We start from the raw sequence: 25,315 nt of genomic DNA on the forward strand, positions 1-25,315 counted from the left end.
TTGTTTTTGTGCGACCTCTCCATATGCACTCCCAAGGGTGAGCATTATTCCACCTGAGACTGCACTGGACTTGTAAATTGCAGCTAACTGCTTGTCAGCGAAGAAGTTACGGACTCAGTACAATATGCCAAGTTTCTTTGAAACAGTTTAGCAAGGGATCTAAAATGAGAGGTCCACCTGAGAGCATTGTTAAATGAAACACCGAGAATTTCAATACTATCATTGTAATGTTTGTAGCATTGAAGGTAATATAGGAAACAGGCAATATCTTTCTATTAGTAAATTGTATAGATTTGTTTTTTCTAGCATTAAATAAAACAATGTTATTTTGTCCCCATTCAGTGATGTTAGATAATTACACTGTGTAACAAAGAATTTGTTTACTCGTTTTTTTGGTCTTGTTAGGCTCAGTTTTCCATACTGATTCCAGTGGTGTATGTATTGTTTGTCTATCTCTAGGTTTTTGCCAACAATTGGCAATTACTTATTTCCAGTCTTGTTAGCGTGCTCCAGTGTGATGGCTGACTTTTCGCTTACCACACACACACACACACACACACACACACACACACACACACACACACACACACACACACACACTATCTGCATCCGTACAGATACTGCTGATATGACTATTATTGTGTCATGCAATGCGGGTAGAGCCAGTTCATTCGATGAGCTGGTTTCACGTTGCTAGTTCGGGTGGTTGACGTGTTATTGACCTGTTCCTAAGGTGTTTCTGTTGATGAGAATGACCAGTAGATGTTAGCTGATACATTTTGTTATGTTTGTGGAGAATATATAGGACCAAATATGATCAAACACAAACACCACTTTGGTACCAAATTGCTTGTGCACATAAAGTATATTTTGGCATGGCAATGGGCGATCAAAATAAGGATTGGGCTCCACACTACACTTGCAGTAGCTGTCACGCTGAGCTTGAAGCTTGGCAACAAGGAGCGAGAAAGAAGACGCCTTTTGCAGTTCCGAGAGTGTGGCGAGAGCCTTTGAATCACCATGACGATTGTTATTTTTGCATGGTTGATATAAGTGGTGCAAAGAGCATTAAGGGCAGAAAGAACATTGTGAATCCAAGTTTGTCCTCTTCGATCTTTCTGGTGCCTCACAGCTATGAGCTGGCGATTCCTGTCCCTCCAGCGGACACAGAAGTTGTCTCTGACCATGAGGACATCGTCGATGATTGGAAGGGAAAGTGATGATGAATTATATGTTGGAGAATGTTCTGGAGACACTCCACACTTGCCCAATCAGCGAGAACTGGATGACTTGGTCCGAGATTTAGGATGCAACAAGTCCAATGCTGAGCTGCTGGCATCATGTGTAAGTGAATGGAACTTGTTGGATCCTAGTTGCAAGCTGAGTTATGGGAATTGCCATGGCAAGTTTGCATACTTCTTCAAATTTTTTGAAGAAACATCGTTGTGTTATTGTTTTGATGTTAGGGATTTGTTCCAAGCCATTGGAGTGGATTACAAGGCCTCAGAATGGCAACTCTTCGTAGACAGTTCCGTGAAGAGCATAAAAGATGTGCTTTTGCATAATGGCAACGAACTCCCATCAATTCCAGTTGCACATTCTGTGGAAATGAAAGAAGGCTATGAAAATGTGAAGATTTGTCTGACAAAGATCAAGTACTCAGATCACAAATGGGAGGTTTGTGGGGATTTCAAAATGATTTCATTCCTACTTGGAATGCAAGGCAGTTATACGAAGTTCTCATGTTTTTTATGCTTGTAGGACAACTTGCCAAGCCTCATGCTCCTACGCCCATCATGGGGCAACACTAGATCAGAAGATGAATAAATGAATGAAAAAAGTTATCAGTTACAGGTGATAGTGTTTATAAAGTCATAATGTAGAATTATGTAATGAGATTATTGAACTCTGTTTTTATAGGAATGCCGAAGGCTGATGAAATCACCATCAAGCAGCTGAAAGTGTGGCAGTCAGAAGAAGTGTTCAACCATCTGTTCAGCACCACGGAAGTAGAGGCTCACTCGCTCGACATCGACGAAATGGAGCTGCCAGCAAGCGAAAACCTCCGAAGAGGCTGACAGGTAAAGGACAGCCACACCATCCAGTCACGGCGAACGACCACAACAGTATTTCAAGTACCTGGACACCATCATCGAAAAACTGACCACGAGGTTGATCCTGACAACTTTGACCTGAATCGTTACATGGCATTGAGAGAGATGCTCAAAACGGGAGAGGTAAATGAAACGGTCACATCCCAGTATTCAGATATTAAAACTAAGAAACTGAAGTTTGAACTACAGTATCTATGTTTAAGGGTACAACCGGTGCAACATCCCTCAGTGCGGCGAAAGAGGCATACCGTGGCATGGACACAGCTTGTCGAAGAATATGTTCAGAGTTGTGTGTGCTACTGAAACTTCTCCACGTGTCCCATATCCAGCTGCTAGTGTGAACGCAGTTTCTCCGCCTTACGTCGGCTGAAAACATGGCTGAGATCCACACTCACTCAGAACCGAGTGAACCACTTCGCCATATCTCACGTTCATAAGCATGAACTGGATATGTTGACACTGCAACTTGCGAAAGAATTTGTAGGAAGGTCTGAGCAAAGGAGATCGATGTTCAGTACTCTGTAACGTGCACCATCTGTGTATTGTCATATTCCATGTATTGTGCAGCAGCTGCAAGCGCGTTTTTTGCATTGGTTCTCATGTATTGAGCAATGTGTGCCAAGTGTTTATTTCATTGGTTCCTGTGGATTGTGCAAAGTGTGTTTGTTTGCACTGGTTCTTATGTACCCTATTGTGCACCGTGTGTTTGTTTGCATTGGTCCCTATGTATTGTGCACCCAGTGTGTTGACATTAGTTTAGTACTGTGTTTCAAAGTACATTCAGTCAGTGTCCAATATGCATACTCGTAAAACACCATCGAAGCCAAAATCTTTTATTGTTGCCGTTCATTTCAGCAGTTATAAGAATTTTTTACTTTATAATTAATCTGTACACTTTACACACACACACACACACACACACACACACACACGTTGATCTATACAGTGATTGGACGGTACCGGTACGTCCCAGCACTTCAGACACACATGACGATCACCCAGGCCCCAGCGTGACTTCGCTCATCTCGCTGCACTTGCTTGTAACACTTATTTGTCAGTCGCAGGAGTCATTCCCCCAGGGCTCATGACAAATCTACGCCAGTGGGCCGGCATGCATCACGGGGGAAGGTGTAGGGAGGTGATACAATGGATACAAATTCATCTGAGCATTTGCCATAAAAATAAGAGAAAAATAATGTAAGGGATGCAACATTCTGTCTTACCTATAGAGGAGGTAGTTCATTTGAAACTGCAGGGTTATTAGTTATTTTTATGGCTTTGCTCTGATTTTTCCCAGTTGTTTTAGTGCAACCTCTCCACATCCACTCAAGTTTATATATATATATATATATATATATATATATATATATATATATATATATATATATATATATATATATATATATATATATATATATATATATATAAACAGAACAGAGGATGGAAAAACAACTGAATTAAGAACAAAAAAATCCATACACAAGATTACAGGTGTCCTCCATTTAAAAAAAAATATATATATACAACAGTTGGACTTGAACAGCCTTAGGTTGAAGTCTAGGGGAAACAACTCTGGGGAAGCGAGTTGCAAATAGATGCAGTTCAGGGAATAAAAGAATTCTGATAGGCAGAAGGTCTGCAATATGGCAGTTTGACAATCCAGTCATGAGCGCTACCAGATGCCCGTGTAGTGCAGGGGAAGGCATGGAGAGGTGGCAAAATGGATGCAACTTCGTCCAAGCATTTGCCATAAAAGTATTTGTAAAATAATGTAAGGTAGGAAATATTCCTTCCTACTTGTAGAGGAGATGAGTTATCAATCATTCTAACAGCTTTATTCTGAAGTTTGTCTAGTAGTGCAACCTCTTCACATCCATTCCACGAGGATGAGCAATATTCCAGCTAAAAGTGCACATGACTTATAAATTATAGCTAGCTGCTCATCAGTGAAGAAGTTACGGACTCTGTACGATAGTCCAAGTTTCTTTGAAACAGTTTTAACAAGTGATATAACATGAGAAGTCCAGCTGAGGGCATTGTTCAGTGAAACACTGAGAATTTCAGTACTAAGATAGAAACAATAGTACCAATGAAGGTAATATAGGAATCAAGCAATACCTGTCTATTAGTAAACTGTATATATTTGGTTTTACTAGCATTATATGAGACAACGCTGAAGTTTGTGAATGGGTGTTTAAGTGTAAATGAACTGTGAAGTGTTGAGTCATCTGTAAATGAATGGTTGGGATCATGGGTTACGGATAAGAGATCATGAATATGAATTAGCAACAGGGTTGGAGCCAGAACAGATCCTTGTGGCACGCTGGCATTAATCTAGTGGAAAATGGAATATACTGTACAACATCGCTGAGATACGAAGAAATCAGAGGAGCAAAAGATGCTAGGCCATAGCAAAGGAGTTTGGATAGCAGGGAACAGTGCCACACTGTCAAAAGCTTTAGAAATATCAAGGGGTATTGCTTGAATTTCTCCATGTTAGTCAGTAGACTGTTGAATGGTATGAGCGAGGAGACTGAGTATATCAACAGTGGATCTTGCGTAGTGAAAACAATACTGTCTGTCACTAATTAAGTTGCTGGATTCAAGATGTTTAACTATGTGCTTATCAGTTACAATCTCAGACACTTTATAAGAGAAGGCGCGATTGATATTGGTCTGTTATCGGAGGGGTCAGAGGAACATCCTGTCTTCTGAATTGGGCAGATATTGGCTTTTTTCCAAGAACCAAGGAATGAAGAAGTATATATACATAGTCTGAATAATTTAGCTAGAACAGGAGCAAGTACTGGGGAACCCTTTTTCAAAACAAGTGAAGGAATTCCATCTGGACCTGGAGCTTTGTTGGTTGGTAAATTGTTTTGGATGGATTTTACGTATCTAGTCTGTATCATGAGTGGAACAATTTCGAGAGAGTCAAATTCTAGTACGGGGACGTTCTGGCTGACGTCCTCTGAAGTAGGAGTACAGGCAAATGTACTAGCAAGGATATTCGCTTTACCACGCAGGTCATTTGTAATGTTACCATCAGAGGATTTTAGTGGGGAAAAGGGTGATGACATTTTAAAATTATTATTGACAAAACTGAGAGTTGACCAGAATATTCTGTTGTCAATATGACTGTTTAATAAATCTGATCCTTGGCTGTCAAGAAAGTTTGATTTGGAGAGATTTATTACTGCTTTTGAATGGACTCTAACAATTTTAAATTGACTAAGCGATTCAGATGCTTTTTTTTTTTTTTTTTTTTTAAGTAAGAGTTATATGCTAATGACTTTTGGGTCGTTGCTCTGGCACAGTTGCTATCAAACCATTTTGGGGAGTCCGATCTTTTTGTGATTCGTTGACTCGGTATGAACAATTCCATACCAGCTTGTATTAAGTCATTAATGTGGGACTGCGTAGAATTGATGTCACTGGAGAAGAAAGACTGCCATGGAATATCAGCAAGATAATTTCTGAATCCATTCCATTCTGCCCTATTAAAGTGCCATCTGGTCACCCTGACAAGTTCAGAATGGGGAGGTTTGGGGAGCTGACTAATGAGGCTTTGATCAGATTGTGGTCAGAGAATCCAAGTGGTGACAGTACTTCTGTCTTGTATTCATCTGGATTATTTGTCAGGAATGGATCCAAGAGATAGGTGTTATGGTCAGGATTTTCTGGTATTCTGGTTGGTTGCTTTACCACTTGTGTGAGCAATATTTGAGCTGAGAGTGCACATGGCTTGAAATTTATAGCTAACTGCTCGTCAGTGAAGAAAATGTCTCAATAAACTAATATAGAAGCGTGTTCTACGCAAGTAAATCCTAACCACTGACATAAAAAAAAAATAAAAAGTACTCTTCCTATATCCAGACGATTTTGCTCAATTTTATGAAGTATACTTAGCAGTGATGGAATTGTTTTAAGCTACATGTAACCCTTGCAGTCGAGAAGTCTCGTAAGCTACTTAAAAGCATCTGAAACAACCAAAAATAAAATACAAAAGATGTTACTGAAGTAAAGAGTTTCAGAGAATCTATAAATAAAGCCCCTAGTGTGAGGAAGCCACCCCTACCAGCGTGTTGGGGACAAGGCTCCCCACACTGCGAGAGAGGCCAGCATCACTGTGAGGAAAAGAGTGGAGACCAGGCCAGCCATGGGGGTAGAAGGATGACCACTGGAGGGCACCAGGTGGGCGGCGGACATGGGGACATGGGCACAGGCCTTGTCTTCAGGGGGGACGTAAGGCGCCGCTCTCGGGTACCGGGTCAGATTCGTTGACAGCTGCCAGAGAGAACATCATTAAGGATAGAAACTACGAGAAATACCATCAACTGTACTGCTTTTACTCTAACCTACCTTAAAATTGCCATCTGCATCTTCAATGCTGAGTTGTAAAAATAGATTAATGCTAAATTATGATGCCAGTCACCAAGAGGTACTATGAAAGCATGCAGAGCCATGGCAATATCTGATTCTGCCACTGATCTACGCGAAATAAGCTGAAAAGGGACGAAAATCTGGAAATGGTTAAGGTGAAAAGAGTGTGGCATCATAATGAAGCTAATGTAGTTATACCATTATGTTAAGTCAAAGGAATAAACATCATGCCAAGGCAAAGAGATTAGCAGTATGTTAGGGCAAAGATATTGGCAGCAATGTAGGTCGAAGAGATTAGCAGCAAGGTAGGTCGAAGAGATTATTATTGTGTCAGGTCAGGAGTATTAGTTTTACATCGATTAAAAAATGTTAGCATTAAGTCAAGTAAAAAAAAAAAAAAAAGTCAGCAATATGTCATATCAAAGGTATTATCATTATGCTGGGTCAAAGGAATTATTATTATGGTAGGTCTAGGGAATTAGCATTATTTTAGGTCAAAGAATTATTATTATGTTGGGTCAAAAGAATTAGTGTTAAGTCAGAGCAATTGGTATTACAGCAAATCAATGGGATTAGCCAATTAAAGACAAAGAGTTTCAAGAATTAGTAATATGTTAGGCCAAAGCGATTACAATTATAACTGGACTAAAGGAGTAGCAAGTTAAAGGTAATTAGCAAAAGCTTACCTTCTTGGACTAGCATTATCTCCGGTCAAAGAGATTAATATTAAGCTGCTTCAGAGGGCCTGGCTAGTCAAAGGTCAAGACTTACTTTCATGCAGACGCCATAGTTGTACTGGCACTGGATGACGTGGTCGCCATATGTGATCCTGTTGTTGATAAGCTGACGGTCGAGGGTGTCCCAGGGCAGCGTGTTCACCGCCTCCTGGTACCGCCGTCCATCACCCACTTCGGGGTCGTATATATAGGCGACCAAGTTCAGGTTTCTGGAAGAAAATAAAGGGTTAGATCTACTGTATGCCTGACAATTGCACATTGGTCATTAACATCTTGAACCCAGAACTGTATTTCGAATTTTATTTTTGCTCTCCCCAAGCAATATTGTTCAAGTTAGGATAGGGCAGTGGTGTCAAAATCTTTCCCAAGGGCCACACTTCAATTCTGCTGATCGTCTGAGGGCCAAGTAGACCTAACGGTTTTATTACATGTAATTTTGTGACAGACCACCAACACCCATTATTATCAGTTTCAACTGGTGACTCCCTAACAACTTTGATTCCCATTCACCATAAGCCACAGTAACCACTGACCAGAAACAAATGTAGAAACAATAGGATATTACCAGTTACGCAAGCATCAACTCACCCAAAATTGTGGTACGTGTCCTTGAGAACCTAGACCAGCGTTTTTACATTTTACACTTCGAATTTATCAAAATAGGAAACACTGTTCCCAGATTTCCATCAGATTTGTGAACTATATTTGCACACTGTACTCTACATTATTACTTTGAAGTGCATGCAAATTTTAAATCTACAATATACAACTGGAAACTTGTTGAATGAAAATAATACCAATATAATATATAATACGGCAAAGATACAGCCTATACAAACGTTTAGAGAAGTTCGGTACGCCTTCTAACCTTTACAGTGGCATTAGATTCTGCTTCAAATTATTGATAATATTTAAATAAAAGTTTCATGACATATTTGTTCACCAATAAAGTATTCAAATGGAATTTTTATCAGTCAAATTATCAATAAATATTTCCTAACAATGCTGCACATAATACCTGTTCACTTGATCATGTGACAAATTTTATGGGATTTTCCATTTGTTATTTATCATTTTTTTTTTTTATGTCATCGCAGACCACTCATTTCCTCTTCAAGGGCCACATGTGGCCTGCGGGTAACCAATTTCACACCTCTGAGACAGGAGTTTTGAACAATGAGATACAAACTGGAGTGCTTCACCAAGGCCCGCTAGTGATGTTACAAGGAGTCGGCCATCCACCATGTTGTTACACCCAATTTACCCGCCCTTAGGTTAAACACAGGGTAAAATGGGTTTCATTTGCCTGCTACTTATTCCAAAGTACAGAACAATTGCTGTGTCACGATGATTCAGTGAGCAATGTTTTACTGATTCAATGGTTGAACTACATAAAAGAGATAAAGAAAGGGGTTACTGATGGTTACTGAAGGTCCACTTTAGCGTATGAATTACATGATCATGTTAGTTACAGATTATACAATCAAATACAGTAGTTTTAGGTCAAAGTAATGTCAAACGTGCTGCAATATCTTCAGAAAAACTCAAAGAAAATTTGTTATTTTCACAATGCAGCCAAAGACATGCCGCAGCCGAGACATATTTGGCGGTGGTGTACGTGAATATAATCAATATAATTCTATACTGCAATACTACAGTGTAGTGTTTTATTGTCATAATATGTGTTTGGTAAGACTAAATGCACATAGGTGAATGCGTCACCAGAATATGATGATGGTGACTGTACTGTAATCTAATATGCAAAAAATGCAAAAGGTTACCAGTTTTAGACTACAGTATCTCAAGTTCCAAAAACCTTACCACAACTAATGTATTGGTGAGTGTGTGTGTGTGTGTGTGTGTGTGTGTGTTCTTACCTAATTGTTCTTACCTATTTGTATCTTTACAGGAATGAGTCAAGCTCGTACTGTCCCGTGTCTTAAACCATATTTATCGTACATATCCTTAAATTTGTGGATTGTTTTGGCACACAGTATTTCATTCAGTAGTGCATTCCATTGATCAATTGCTCTGTTTGGGAAACTGAATTTCCTTACGTCTTTATCACCTCTCTTCTTATGCAGTTTTTTGCAGTGTCCTCTTGCTGATGCTTCTCCATATGTTAAGTAATCATTTATGTCTATTTTCTCCTTCCCTGATATGCACTTATATAGCATTATCATGTCACCTCTTTTCCTTCTCTCCTGTAGTGTTGGTAGATTCAGGTTATTTAGTCTTTCTTCGTAGCTTAGGTCCCTTAAGCTTGGTATCCATCTTGTAGCGGCCCTTTGAACTTTTTCAATCTAATCTATGTGCTTTTTGAGATGAGGACTCCAGACTACTGATGCATATTCCAGGGTTGGTCTAATGAATGATGTTATTATCCTTCTTAGCATGTCTTCATTTATGTATGTGAATGCTATTCTCATATTTGCAAGCAGTGTATACATGTTCCGTACCTTCTCGCTGATGTGGTCAGCCGGGAGATAGTCTGTTATTGATAATCACACCTAGGTCTTTCTCTCTTTCTGATGTGTATAGGGTTTTATTTCCTAACTTATAATCTCAATCAGGTCTTTTTCCACTTTTACCAAACTTGATTACATGACACTTGTCCACATTGAATTCCATTTGCCATGTATTACTCCATTCATGAAGTTTATTTAATTCTTCTTGTAGCTCTTTACAAGAGTCTGTGTTAGTAATTCTCCTTTGTATTTTTCCATCATCTGCAAACATATTCAGATAGCTCTCATTTCCAGTGTTACTGTTTATATCATTTATATACACTAAAAACACGATTGGTGCCAGCACTGAACCCTGTGGTACTCCACTAGTCACTTCTTTCCATGATGAGTAGTTTCCTCTTAGTACAGTTCTCATTTCTCTTTTTATGAGAAAGTCATGCATCCAACAAAACAGTTTGCCTCGAATTCCTCCTTGATGGTACAGTTTCCATAAAAGTCTTTGGTGTGGTACTGTGTCATAAGCTTTCTTGAAATCTAAATAGATACTGTCCACCCATCCTTCCCTTTCCTGTATTGTGTTTGTAACTCTGTCATAGTAGCTCAACAGATTAGTAACACATGATTTTCCTTTTCTGAAACCAAACTGTCTTTCTGTTATCATACTGTGTTCTTCTAGATGATTTACCCAAGCTTTTCTTATAAGCTTTTCTAATACCTTTCTTACAACACTGGTCAGTGATACTGGTCGGCAGTTGAGTGGATTTTGTCTATTTCCTTTCTTGAATAAGGGGACAATATTTGCTTTTTTCCAAATATCAGGTAGTTTACCTTGACTCAAGGATTTCTTGAAAATTAAAAATAATGGTTTACTTAACTCCTTTGCACATTCTCGTAATACCCAACATGAAACTTCGTCAGAACCACTTGCTTTTCCTTTGTCTAATCTACTTAACTCCTCCTGTATTACTTTTTCTGCTATTTGTATATCTGGTAGTATGTGTGGACATGCATGTTCCACATAGTCCCTCTCAAAATTTTTTTCTTCTGTAAAAACTAATTGGAAATTCTTATTTAGTGCTTCACAGATATCTTTCTCTTGTGTATAAGTGATTCCCTCGTCCGTAATGGATTGTATTATATCTTTTACTTTGGTTTTGCTTCTGATATAGCTGTAAAAGAGCTTTGGTTGATCACTACTTTTATTTATCATATCCTCCTCAAACTGTTTTTGAGCTTCCCTCCTTACTCTTGTATAATCGTTTCTTGCCTGTTTGTAATTATTATACGCCCTTTCACTATTGTGTCTTCTGTATCTATTCCACAACAAATCTCTTCTTTCTTTTGATTTTTTACATTCTGTATTGAACCATTTCTGTATTTTCTTATCTGCTTCATTGTGCTGTGGGATGTACTTCTGGACTCCTATTTCATAAGATTCACAGAATTTTTTATATACAGCATTTAAATCTTGTCCTCTAAGCTCATTTTCCCAATCAACTTCTAAGAAATACTTCTTTAGGTCTTGATAATTTCCCTTTTTATAGTTTAGGCTCTTTTTGTAACTGTCATTGCTGTTTACTATGTCATATGCTATCCTGAAGTTATAATTTAGTAAGTACTGCATGATCGCTTTTGCCGAGTGGAGGGTGATATATTAAACTGTCAATATCATTTTCTTGCCTAGTAAATATTAGATCTAGCACTGAAGGTACATCAAGTCCTCTTTTTCTGGTGGTTTCCCTCACATGTTGCGTTCGGCAAAGCTCTTGCACGAGATCCAGGAGCTTTTGGTCCCAACAGCTTTCTTGGCTAATTATATCTAGAGTATTCCAATTTATATTTGTATTGAAATCCCCATTTAGTATAATTCTTTCCGATTTCTCTTCCATTTTATGTAGTAATGATCTTAAACTCTGATTTGTACTCTCTGCCAGGTCCTCATATTCGTCTCTTTCCCATGTGTTTGATCTGGGTGGCATGTACAAATTGGCTACAATTACTTTACCTTCAGATGTGTTGATCTCTACTGCAATCAGTTCTACTTGTGATGGTATATCTAGTTTTATTTCACTGACTTTTAGATTTTTCTTAGATAATATTATAATTCCTCCTCCTTTTTTTAAATTTCTGTCTCTTCTCCATATATTGTATTCCTCTAAGTTTAGTATGTCATTGGATATCCTTGGTGTTAATTTTGTTTCAGTTAGGCATATTATTTGTGGTTCATTTTCTCTGACATAATCATTCATCTCTAGTAATTTAGATACCGTACCATTCCATCCACATTTGAGCACATCAACTTTATCATCTTGTTTATATACTTGTCATGACATGGTTGTACTATCTTCCTCCTTTTTATTCCATCCTGTTTGTGTACCACTTTCATACCTGCAATCCTATTACTTTGTAAAAAAATTTCTTCTTCTCCTTTTCTGATCTTCCCTCATTTTTTGTTTTTGCTTCCTCTCTTTTCTCTTTCAGTAATTCCAGTTCCTCTTGTGTTAGGCATCTTTTTATCCATACATTTTTGAACTCCTCTTTTTCTATAAGATTCTTTGCATTTTTTAGTATCTCTTCCACAGTGCTTACACTCTGGAAAGTCACCTTTAGAGGTCTTGTCTTGCTACAGATTTCCTCTGATACTTCTTTCAGTAAGCTCATTACATTTGCCATTTCCTTTTTGTCTCTTGTGATCTTGTTTTTTACTTCTTCCTCTTCTGTACCAGTGATTACTATAGATTTGTTTATATCTACTGAATCTCTGACTAACTTTGGATAGTTTTGGATTATTCTTTTCACTTCCTTTTTAATGCTTTTTTCCTCCACCCTTGTTTCTAAGTTTTTCTTTACTTTCACCATTTCAGCATACGTGGTTTCCACATCATTTTTGTAGCTTTGCGCAGCTTCATTCACCTGTTATCTTCTCCTCAATATCACTGCTCTGGTCTATAAGACTGCTTACTTGCCTAATTGTCTCTGTGTCATTTTTGAACTCTTCCATAACACTCTCGTGATTGACTACTGTACTTGCCATTTCACTAATTTTCTTCCTAAGTGTACTCAATTCCACTGTTGGTTCACTGATGGTTGTGTCTTTCTTATTGTGTGTGTGTGATTATCTGTGATATTAAATGCTAAAAGACTTTTCAAACAACAAAAAAGATATATCCTGTACCACAAGCAGCATTAACCCATTCTCACCGGGCTGTTTATAATGCCACCGTCCTCCCAATATAGGCAATTTTTCCAAAGTTGCGTGTTTTCAAACCTTAATATCTTGGAAAGTATAGCAGTTAGTGAAACAAATTAAAAATATATATTACTCACCAACTCTTCTTTCAAATAAAAAATCCCCAGGTCTATAGCTGGTCAAACTGATGAATAAGGACGCGAAGATACATGTAATTTTTGACTGTGAGGCAGGCTGTATTCGTGTGTGCACATGGCACTGACTTTCGCTTTGCTCTCATCGCGATAATTTCTCCATTGCTAGATTAACTAGACACAGTTGCATCCTAGACATGCCCTATGACACTATCACTTAGCTCTTTCCTAGTATCCTTGGAAAGAGGCTTGGCAGGGGTGGATGAGGCAGGGTCCATGTAAAGTGGGAACAGAATCAGATGAGAGACATAAGAAAACATCATTCTGCACCTGGCAGAGTCACAGAGACAACTGAGGCATGCTTGCCGCAGGTGCCGGGAGGCTATCCCCATCCTTAGGCGATGAGATCACGTGACGGCCACTTCAAACTGTGGCGTGAAAACACTTGCTGTTATAGCTGTCACCCAGCAGCCCCGATCCACCAATTTCGTGTCGGATATAGCAGTCACCTGGCACTCAGGGCTTAATAGGCCACTATCAGCCTTTGTAACTAATCTGATTAGTGACAAGTCACTGTACAGGTATCTATCTGTCTATTTATTGCCAGATGCTTTAATCCCACATGGGGTGGCCACAAACAAATCACCTCCATGTCGCCCTGTCCCCCGACATTTCACTGCCGTGCTCCCAGCTCACACCCCCTCACTCATATCCCTCTCCACTCCGTCCCTCCATCTCATCCTTGGCCTCCCCCTCCCCCTCCACCTGACTCAAATACACTCTCCTCATCAGTCTCTCCCTCTCCATCCTCTCCACATGGCCAAACCACCTCAATGTGTTTCTCCTAATGCTTCCTATCACATCCACATCCACACCACAATGCTCCTTCACATCCTCATTTGTCAATCTGTCTCTCCATGTGACTCCACATGCTCCTCTCAAATAACTCATTTCCATAGCTCTCACTTTTGACTTGTGTCCCTCCAACAACGTCCAAGCTTCATTTCCATACGTTAGAGTTGGTATTACAGTACTGTCATGCTCACTTCCCTGTTTCTTATCACTGTTTTCAAGGAACCAGCAACCTTTCTACCTTGCTGTACCCTTTCAAGCACTTCACCCTCCAAACTTCCACTCCTACTCATCACACAACCCAGTTACTTAAACATACTCACATTATCCATTTCCTCCTCATCCAGCCTTACTGTACATTTGCTGACTTCACTTCTCTCGAAAACCATAACTTTACTCTTCCCTAAATTCACCTTTAGATTCAGTTTCTTACACATTCTCCCAAACTCATCCACCAAGCCTTGCAGCTCCCCTTCGTTTTCACTTAACAACACAGTATCATCTGCAAACAACAGTACAGGGAGTTTCCAAACACTGCCCTCTCTCATTAGAGCCACTCCAACATCCACTGCCCTGCCTTGCATCTCTTTTATAATCCCATCCATGTACAGACTGAACAACCATGGAGACATGACACCTCCCTGTTTCAACCAAACCTTCAAATAGAAACATTCACTCAATTTACTATCCACATGCACTTCAGCCTTAGCACCCTCATACATACTCTTCACAGCATTCAACAATTTCCCATCTACTCCATATATTCTTAATACTTTCCACGATCCTTGTCTATCTACCCTGTCATATGCTTTCTCCAAGTCCATGAAGGCTGCATACAATTTCTTTCCCTTCTCTAGAAACTTATCCACTGAAGATCTAAGAATGAATATCTGATCTACACAATCTCTTCCCTTCCTAAAAACCTCCCTGTTCTTCTCCAACTAATTCCTCTGTTATTTCCCTAACTCTGTCAATAAGTATCCCATCATATACTTTTCCAATTACGCTGAGAAGACAAATGCCCCTAAGATTACCAAACACTTCTTTTTCCCCTTTCCTTTTGTACAGTCAGCCTAAGAAGTGACGGCGGAGTATCCAGAAGGTTTCAGTCAGTGATAATTGATAATACTCCTCTTATATCTTTGCAAGGAGATGCCTAGTATGTAAAATTGTAATAGAAAACAATAAATAAATGGCAAAGTACTTATGAATTTCAAAATTGTAGGAAACTGTTAGTTATGACAATAAGAAATCCTAAACGGAACTAACCGAAATTTCAGAACTATTGCTCAAGGACAGTCAGGAATAAGTTGCAGAGTTTAATTGTAGTGTGGTAGCAAACAATTATTTCTGGTAGCATAAAACTGAAAAGAAAAGGCCTTTAGTAAACAATGAAAATCTGTCATTTTTATTTAATAGATATTTACCATTAAACTACTAGTGAACAGTTAAAAGTCATTTAGGTCCGTTTTTTATGTCTTCATGGACGACGACAGAAAGTGAGAATGAGGCATAAAGTTAGTAGGCTATTTTAACCCTCCCTGTCCTGACTGATTTTCCACCGCTGACTCCCCCCAATCCCGACCAATTTTTGAAAAAAAAAAAATTGGCTCAAACCTCTGCGTTTGGTGGGAAACATCGAAAATTCATTAAAAAATTGCTCACCTGAGGTTTAAAGTACTGGATACAGGTAGCAGTACCCATTATCTTACTGGGTTTTCTATCAGGCTGGCTCCAAAGAAAACGAGTTCTATGGAAGGGTAACTATTCCACACCACTCATAAACGGTATTTATTTATTTGGTATGAATTTATATGTAGTACGAGAGTATATTGGTTTTCACACAGTAATATAGGCAATATAAGCATTGTTTCTCTCACTAACACATCAACATACCTGACCTTTTTTGGCGACATTACCTAATCATCATTTCTGACTGTTTCTTCCTCTAATGCTACGTAAAACTGTCCTCCACATTGTCATCGATTGGGGAATCACTCTGGCCTTATATTTCGTACTGTGGCACGACATGTCTTTACTGGCCAGGTCACAAATAACAGGTGAATTGCTGAGACAATGGTGTGCGGGTGGGGTGGGGAGGTCATGCAGGGTAAGGCATTGTCCCTGCCTGGCATCTTGTAGAGGAAGGTGTCCCATATATATGTACCAAAAATCATGTGCGAACTTTGAAAAATGTGCAAACGACAGGCCTTGCAATTGCAGCACATTTATAAACATCAACGGGACTCACAGTGTCAAAACGTTCAGACGTATATATACATCAGCAGGATGCAGCGGGTTAAATGGCTCAATCAACAAACACAAATGAAGACACTTTTTACTCACATACATACATAACTGTTTCACTGCATTTAGACATTTTTCAACTAAGAAAAATCTGTGGAAGCCTGAGAACTATCAGTGATTGAAATAAAAAAAAAACTCGCAAATTTGCCAGAGTCAGAGCTCTGTGGATAATGCAAACTTTTATCATGGTCTAATATCCTCTGTGCCTGAAAGACTGGCAAGAGTAATAAAATACAAATAACATATCAATGAGTTCAAAACTTCCAAATCAGCATTTCCAGTTAGACAGGACATAGCTGTTTATTTAAAATGAGAGATATTCTAGATTTAATAGATCCAACAAGTAGGCCTATGTGCTCTTATATTGCATGAGTTTGTAAGCCCATCTTTTAGTCCTCTTTACTGCCTAGTGTAAGAGAAAATGGAATAATTTGTCATACTTAGTAATTTTGCATCAGTAGTTCGTTACGTTTATTATATGCTAGGGGGTGGCAAGGAATAAGGCAGAAAAGGTTTTGCTGCAGCTTCAGGTAGGGTATCCTTACTGAAATACCCGCACAGCGGGGTGAACCCGACACTACCACCCCAGTAGGAGAGAATGACAGGGTGATACCCATCCCACAAGGAGATGACAGAGAGGCTGGGTTGTCACACCATCCAGGCAAGAGCGACATATCTCTCCCGTGACCCGACCCCCCTCTTCCCAGCACCCAAACCACCCAGCGGTGTACAGGAAAAGTACACTACTCCCCAGCAGAGGAAACACTCGCCAGAATTGGGGTGGGACTTGTAGTGACAAGATCCCAAGCAAACCCTCGGACGCCGAGTCCCCTGGATCGGCCCCCTATTTAACAGAGGATTCAGGAGGAGCCTCAAGGGTTTCTATCCCCCTACCCTAATGGAAGGAGGGCACATTCCGCCGGTGCTGTGGCTTAAGTGGAGTTCACCCGACCTCTTCCTCCCAACGTCACTGGGACAAGAATCCTTTCCCCGACGGAAGGACATGCTCTGCCGGAGCTGTGGCTTAGGCCGAGAGAGTTAGCCCGACCTCTTCCTCTTGATGTCACCAGGACAGGAGTCCCAGGTCCAACAGCAGGAGTGCACACTCCACCGGAGCCATGGCTTTTGCAGGAGAGCCCGTCAAGTGCCTACTCCCAGCCGCCAGGGCCTGTGGTGTCCAGAGGAGAGTCCCCTGACTAATCTTGCACCCATCTCCTGTACGAGCACAGGCAGTGCCCAACGGGGCTGCCCAATGGAGGGAACGTCCCCCTGACCTCCCTCTCACACCCCGGACCAGAGTTTCAGCGGGAACTCACGGGCCCACCAAGTAGGAGGGATGGCCCTCGGCTGCTCTCCCTCCACTAGTCTCCAAGCTCCTACAGGGGGAAACATCTCTTGCTCTGCCTGCCCCTCCTGTGGCAGAGCGAGGTGCCCCTCTCCCCGCCTCTCTCCTCAAGAGGGTGGGATCTGCTCCCCTACAGGAACCCCACCAGAGACCAGACCAGGCGAGACATCCCCAAGGCCAGGTGTCCAGTCCTTACAGCCCTGCCCTCCCCAGGTGCTGACAGGCTCCGCCAGGATGAGAGGCCACAGTACAGTCCTGCTGACCTCCTCCAGCAGACGAGATTGCAGTTTCCAGAGTCAGCGGGCCTCCCCCAATGCCTGCTGCAGCAGCCGGACCTCCCCCTGTGCAGGTGGCCACAGTTCCTCCCTGACGGCCGCCCCTGCTGGATGTGACAGCAGCTCAGCCAGGGCACCACCCTCTCCCCTGCCAACCCTAGGCACAGGCTGCCCCGGTTCGCCTCCAGGACCCCAACGCCGACTAAGGGCCAGTGCCGAGCAGCACACCTCCTGGCCCTCTTTGCTGTCGTGGCTAGGGAGCTGCCCACCACACCGCCCACTGACTTTTCCAGGACTAGTGGCAACCTTACGGATCACCCTCCTCTGTATTGCTTGCCGGGCGGCCCATCTCCCACGCCCAGCCACCATCTGAAGCTCCCGGTGTAGGTCCTCCTGCCCCGTGGGCCATGTCCTCCACTCTGCCAGAATCGTGAGTACTAGACCCGATGATTGTACACTTCCCCAGTGTTGTTGGACCCCTCCCCCAGTGAACCAACCCCTGTGACTCCTCCCCCGTATCCATGGTGCCTCTCCATAGTGTTGACCAACCCTTCCCAGTGTTCTATCCCCCTCCTCCCCCAGCAGCAGTGGTGTTATCCCCCCCCCATCAGTGTGCATAGTGAACTCTACTACCTGTGATGTCACGCGCAGAGGGCTCAACGTCCACCCATGGGTCGGTTCCCGATAGTGACTACCCTCCCCCAGTGACGCCCCCCAGGACAACATACGTCAGTGTAACCATCCCCTGTGTGCTCTCCCTCGCCTCCCCAGATCACCAGTTCCCGTCCCCTCGTGAATAGACCCACCCTAGACTCATTAATACCCCTTTCCCCACCTTAATCAAGTGCAGGACACTATATACTCTTGTCCTATGTACTGCGTACATAGCCTAAGATTAGCTAGGGGATCATCCATATCACACAGATCAGTTGTACTAGCTAGGAATTCGTCTATGTCACGCGAATACCTATTCTTAAGGGCTTGAATATATATTGTTGTCCATGTCACGCACCTGTCACAGTGGGTATACTGTACTATACCGTCAGTGTGTGTTGAATATGATGTACCTGACATATTTATGAATAAGTGCCTGTGCCACTGTGTGGACGTACCCCTACATCAGGAAGGTGTAACTCTGTGTACAGGTCAGACTTGCTGAACTAGGTGGAAAGTGATTGTTGTAAACATTAAGTCACTGTAAGTTCCTCAGTTTTGCTCATAGAACGGTGTGTTTATTTGTCTTTTGATAATATATAAGTGTGCCTTTGACCAGTGGTGTTTGTGTCTTCCTTCCTTCCTAGTAGTGACCCAGTGGGTAACAAAGAACCCAGGACCACACTGTGTCTGTGCCCGAGGAGTCAGGACTCAGAACATGCTGCATAACACTGGTGGCTACTGGTGATTCTTGAGCCAGCAGTGGAACGGCAAGGAACGGAAAATTCACAAACATGGTGGCCAAACCACATGTACAGCTTTCTAAGTTAAACTCTGAACTTTACGACATACACACGTATATGTCTATGATCAAAGTTATGCTGGACATAAGTTTTGAGAATGACCGAGAAAAGATAGCTGTCACACTCCCCCACCTCGGAAAGATTGTCTTAAGTATAGCCAATAAAATAGTCCCGGAGTTGAAATGGGACCAGTTTCAACAAATCGTGACCCAAGCTGTCACACCCTCATTAGAGAAGGTCGTCGCCTTCTCCCAGCTGGACGCATTCATTTATGATGGGAATTTAGACATCACCCTCATTCAAACATGAAGTCTCGTTGCCATGGCCTACCTGGAGGTGGACTTGTAAACCCAGGACCAACATGTGTTTAATACCCTGCTATGAATACTCCCGAGCGTGGTCAAGGAACACTTTACCATCTACGACCCGACTGGGGATATCGACAGGGATATCCAGTTGATGAGGCTCTTGCTCGCCACCCACACCACTCCCCAACAAATAGGGGTAGTAAGCAGAATCCCCACCCACAAGCCGCTCCCCAACAAGCCTCGGACGCCCACCCCAAACCCACTGCCCCAGGAACCACCAGCCCTACAATGAGCCATCCCCACTAAAAAGCAACCCACTCCCAGGGAAACATCCAACCTCACTCCATCAGTCCCTGGGAGTTCATCACATGCAGCCATCGCTGCCCCATACACGACATTCGAGAACAATTGAAAGCCGCCCGGCAGAGGGCTGCGAACTAGGGGCGCTGCAAGGTGTTGGCTATCAAAGATGACCCACCAGACGAACCTTCCCCTCCCACCAATGCTCCCAAAGCTGGAGAGGCTGACATAGGTGGCAAGGGGGAGCGCGCCTCACCCCAGCTGGATTTTTAGGACTGCCCCCGCACCTCCCCATGGTGGTGGGGGCCACCTCATACAAGTACCATCCCCCAGTCTATGATAAGGCCAGGCTAAATGGGGTGAAGGCTGAACTGCTGGTTGAAACGGGAGCAGCCAGATCTTGCCTATACCATCACTTCTACTCCCATCATGCCAGAGCTTTTGACCCTCTCCTCCCCACTTTAGCCCACCTAGTGGACGCGGGGAATGGCCCCCTGCCTATTCGTGGGGAGATATGGGCCCTCTGTGTCCAGACACATCAGAAAGCAACTGCCCAACATCAGTTCATTATATTTGACTCCACTTGCCATGCCTATAATGGTTACATGGGGTTGGATCTGTTGCAGAAACTCCGGGCCAATATTGACTGCCACAGAAGGCCTTTGCACTTTAACAAGTCACCAGATCCACCCCCTCAACCTATCTGCACATGCCGCACGGCAATCCTCCCCTCCCTCGGCCCCACTCCTGCCCCACCCACCCCTCCCCCCACCTTCCCCGCTATGGTCTCCTCCGCCGTCACTATTCCTCCCCACCACGAGGCCTTGCTCCCCTTCCACCGGCCCGCCAGCACCCATGTAGCATTTTCCCTTACTGCACCAGTGGGTGCCACCTCCTCCTGCCTCCTATTCCCCACCTTCCTCCTCCCCTCACCTCATAGCGGTCCACGCAACTAACCTCTCCACCTCACCCGTCACTCTCCCTAAGGGCCTAGTAGTGGTGAGATGAAGGAAGCTGAGCCTTACACCACTCCCCTTCCCCCTAACTCCCCAGCTCTGCCTCCACTCCCTGACCATCTCTCCCCACTACAAACCACCGATCTGCAACGACTTCTCCTGGACTTTCAGGGCATCATCTCGTCGTGACCCACAGACATCAGCCACGCCACCATCCTGTCCCATGAGATACATATGACGAGCCCTCCCATCCAGCAACCTGCTCGCCGGAAGAACCCCATGCAATGGGCAGAAGACCGGCAGGTCCAGGACATATTAGATGCCGGCGTGATATCTCCATCAACCAGCCCGTGGTCCTCTCCTGTCGTCCTCGTCAAGAACAAAGACGGGACGCTGCCATTTTGCATGGACTACCGTTGCCTAAACGATGTCACCACCAAGGACGCCACTCCCCTACTAAGAATCAACAACTCCCTGGACTCCCTGTATGGGGCATCCTGGTTCTCCACCCTGTACCTACATTTGGGATACTGGCAGGTCCCCATTCACCCAGAGGATCGAAGAAAGACCGCTTCTCCACCAGCAACGGGAAGCACTACAAATTTAATGTGCTCCCCTTTGGTCTCTGCAACGCCCCAGCTACATTTTCCCGCCTGATGGAGTCCGTACTCAGTGGCCTCACTTGGGAGATTTGCCTCGCCTACCTCGACGACGTCATCACATTTAGTATGACCTGGGCTGACCACCTCCACTGCCTACATCAGGTCTTCTCCAGGATACACCAAGCTGGGCTCAAGTTCCGCCCATCCAATTACATTCTGGCCCAGAGATCCGTCTCCTTCCTAGGGCATGTCATATCGAAGGAAGGCATCGCACCCAACCGTGAAAAACTCAAGGCTGTAAAAGAGTTCAACTTTGATATATCATACCAGCCCGGCAAACTCCACACAAATGCCGACACCCTCTCTAGGCTCCCTGTGAACGCCATTCAGACAACACCCTCCCTCATGCAATGTTGGCCCTGATTGGATGCACACCCACTCTGGCCACATAGCTCTCATCCCCGATGCTGCCCTAGACACCCTTTCCCACTTCCATACTGACAATGGGATACACCTCGGCACAAGAAAATTGCTCCAGACCTTCAATGACACCTCCTGGCTGACACCTGTGGCTCAATCGGTAGAGAGTTGGCCTGCAGTCCTGACGGACCCGGGTTCAAATCCCGCTGAGGCAGGGAACAGTTAAAGGATTTGAATTTCATAAAATCAGACTTTACTGATCTACCAGAAGGCCAGCCGACATGTCGTAAAAATACCCCCGCTAATACCAATACACCGGTCCTGTATGAGACAACCCTAGCATGTATTCAGTATGGACGGTGGGTGTTAGCACCGAAGTGGTGACATGTAGAGGTGTGCGGTGTGTAGAAGGACTACTGGGCCTTGAAAGTAGGCTGTGAAGCCTATGCCCAGAGTCGGTCACATAAAAAAAAAAAAAAAAAACCTTCTGGGCCCCACACCCCTCCAAACTCGTGCAACAAGTCTTGCAGGCCTGTCAGGCATGCTTCCTCGGGAAAGATACCACCCACATGCTGGGCCCCTCTGACCATCTTGTGGTCAGTAAACTATGGCAACTGCTGTCAGTTGATGTCATCAGCCCCCTTCCACCTAAATCGGGCTACCGCTACGTCGTTACGGTTGTAGATACCTATTCTAAGTTCCTAATAGCATACCCGGCAAAAGAACACCATGCCCTCACCATCGCAGAAGCCCTGACTCGCCATGTGTACCCATACTTCGGCATCCCCCATGCCCTCCACTCCGATAATGCTCCCGAATTCACAGGAAAAGTTTGGATGGAACTGTCTGCCCTTTTCAAATATAATATCTCCCACTCCTCCCCATACTGGCCGCAAGGGAATGGCATCTGCGAGCGTAGCCACTGCACTCTGCTCAATGAAGTGCGGACCAGAATTCAAGCCACACAACGTGATGACTGGCCAGTGCATGTCAAAATAATACTATGGGGCATGAACACCTGCCCACGTATGGACGGCATCACACCGCACGAGCGGGTATTTGGTGAACCACCCCTACTGCTCCCCCTCTGCCGTCACCTACAAGCCCCCGCAAACCCCACCTCATCCGACCCCCTGCACCATCTCAAATGAAAACTCCAACACCAACAAGCCACACAAGACCTAGCTCTTGATGCTACACAAGCCAGCCCGTACAAACCAGATGATCTCATCATGGTTGCAACCCTACCTACCCCACACAAGCTTGCCCCTTGCTATACCGGCCCTTATGAGATAGTACGCATCCCCAACCCCTACCAAGTCACTATCAATTACCACCACACCACCCGCACCTACACGAACCGACACATGCGTCGCTCCCCAGCACCAAACACACCACCCCCTCAATGTTACAGCCCGGTGGCCCTGCCTCCCACCTCACCCCAAGTGCCGGAAAATTCCTACGCCTGCTACCTCTTCCCTTCCTTCTCTCCACCAACTCCCCCACCACGTCTATCAGCCCCACTCCGACCACCACCCCTCCTTCACTCACACCTGGCCCGCCGACATCCTATTCTAAGTTCCTAATAGCATACCCGGCAAAAGAACACCATGCCCTCTCCATCGCAGAAGTCCTGACTCGCCATGTGTTCCCATACTTCGGCATCCCCCATGCCCTCCAATCCGATAATGCTCCCAAATTCACAGGAAAAGTTTGGATGTCGCTCCCCAGCACCAAACACACCACCCCCTCAAAGATACAGCCTGCCGGCCCTGCCTCCCGCCTCCCCCCTAGTGCCAGAAAATTCCTACGCATGCTACCTCTCCCCTTCCTTCTTCTCCACCAACTCCCCCACTATGTCCATCACCCCCACTCCGGCCACCACCCCTCCTTCATTCACACCTGGCCCGCCAACATCCTCCTCCTCCCCACCTTCCACCCCCACCCCATCCCCCCTCGGGCCTCACACCCTCTCCTGACACATCCCCACCACCCTCGTCCCCTCCAGCTGTCTGCGCCTCACCTCAATGCCCCTCATCACCGTAGCCACCCTCTACGCCACCTCCACCCTCCACACCACCTGCACGCCCTTCCTCCACCAACCCTTCCCCATCCACACCTGCCCTCACCACTACCCGCACCAGAACTGGCCGCCTATCCCGCCCACCCACCCGCCACACCCACTCTCCCTCCCCACCCTCCACCCCCACCCCCACCCCTAACAACACCCCCTCATCCCCAAATCACACCACTCCCCAGGGAATATCCCAATTGTCCGCCCCACTAAGCCGATTACCCCGAGACGCCCTCATAAAAGCATGACAACATCCTCCCTCGCCAGTCTCCAGCCAGACTTCCTCCAGCATACACCATCTCCACCACCAGAGATGAATATCACGTTCATGATCTGGACCCCACCCCAGGGGCACAAGCACCGCATCCACAGCACTAACCAGCTCCTCCTCCTCCTGCAGCAGACACCTACACCTTCATCTTTCACAGTGCTTTACTCCCTGTACCTCCAGCCCAACCCACGGACCACCCACTGGACCAACTTCCTCCACCACCTCACACCCTCACACTGCACCGCCACCTCCGACACTTTCCAACGCCAGTCACGAGGACGTGACTTTTACCATCACGACAGTGGTGAAATACCCTCACGGCGGGGTGAACCCGACACCACCACCCCAGGAGGAGAGTATGAAGGGGTGATACCCACCCCACAAGGAGATAACAGAAAGGCTGGCTTACCTGTCACACCGTCCAGGCAAGAGAGACATATCTCTCCCATGACCCGGAGCCCTTCTTCCCTGCAGCCAGACCACCTGGCGGTGTACATGAAAAGTACACTACTCTCCAGCAGTGGGAACACTTACCAGAATTGGGGTGGGACTTATAGTGGCAAGATCCCAAGCAAACCCTTGGATGCCGAGTCCCCTGGATCGGCCTCCTATTTAACAGAGGACTCAAGAGGAGCCTCAAGGGTGACTATTCCTCTACCCAGACAGAAGGAGGGCATGCTCCACAGGAGCTGTGGCTTAGCCCCTTAACCGTGGGGCGTCACTTTCGTGATGCTTGGGAGCAAGGGATCATACCGCGGGGCGTCGCTTTTGTGATTCTGTGTTATTTTGAATTCACACGGGCTTCCAAGTGGGGGCTTGTATCATCTATCAGCACTGCCAATGTCCAACACTAGTCAGCACTCCTAATCTCATCTGTACTCCCATCCATTGTTGACAATTTAGCCATTTCTCCCCATTCTTGACTCCCCTCCCTACCCCCCCTCCATTACCCTATCCTCTCGCCTGCCCGGCCGTGCTACGCTAAGTAAATCTTCCCTGGAATTTTTCACTGATTTCATCCATTGAAATAAGCCCTATGCCCTATTCTTATACCAAATAATATATACAAGAAAGAAATAAGGTAAGTGAGAGTGCCATACACCTGGAATTGGCTAATTATCA

The 25,315-nt window shown here is 44.4% G+C and overlaps 1 protein-coding gene across 1 annotated transcript in view; it reads right to left on the reverse strand.

Annotated features, from left to right (window-relative positions):
* Positions 1–2,471: 2,471 nt before the first annotated feature.
* LOC145402048 (DBH-like monooxygenase protein 1 homolog) overlaps positions 2,472–25,315 on the reverse strand; it is a 99,751-nt gene continuing 76,907 nt past the window's right edge. The window contains exons 11-13 of the mRNA XM_080274144.1: positions 7,269–7,443; positions 6,220–6,401; positions 2,472–2,604 (exon numbers count right to left, since the gene is read on the reverse strand). Coding sequence (XP_080130270.1) covers positions 2,472–2,604; positions 6,220–6,401; positions 7,269–7,443 — 490 coding nt within the window. The remainder of the gene's footprint in view (positions 2,605–6,219; positions 6,402–7,268; positions 7,444–25,315) is intronic.

This window comes from Coenobita brevimanus, chromosome 57 (genome assembly GCF_032717465.1).
Source record: "Coenobita brevimanus isolate Jiangsu-jjx chromosome 57, ASM3271746v2, whole genome shotgun sequence".
NCBI classification, from domain to species: Eukaryota; Metazoa; Arthropoda; class Malacostraca; order Decapoda; family Coenobitidae; genus Coenobita; species Coenobita brevimanus.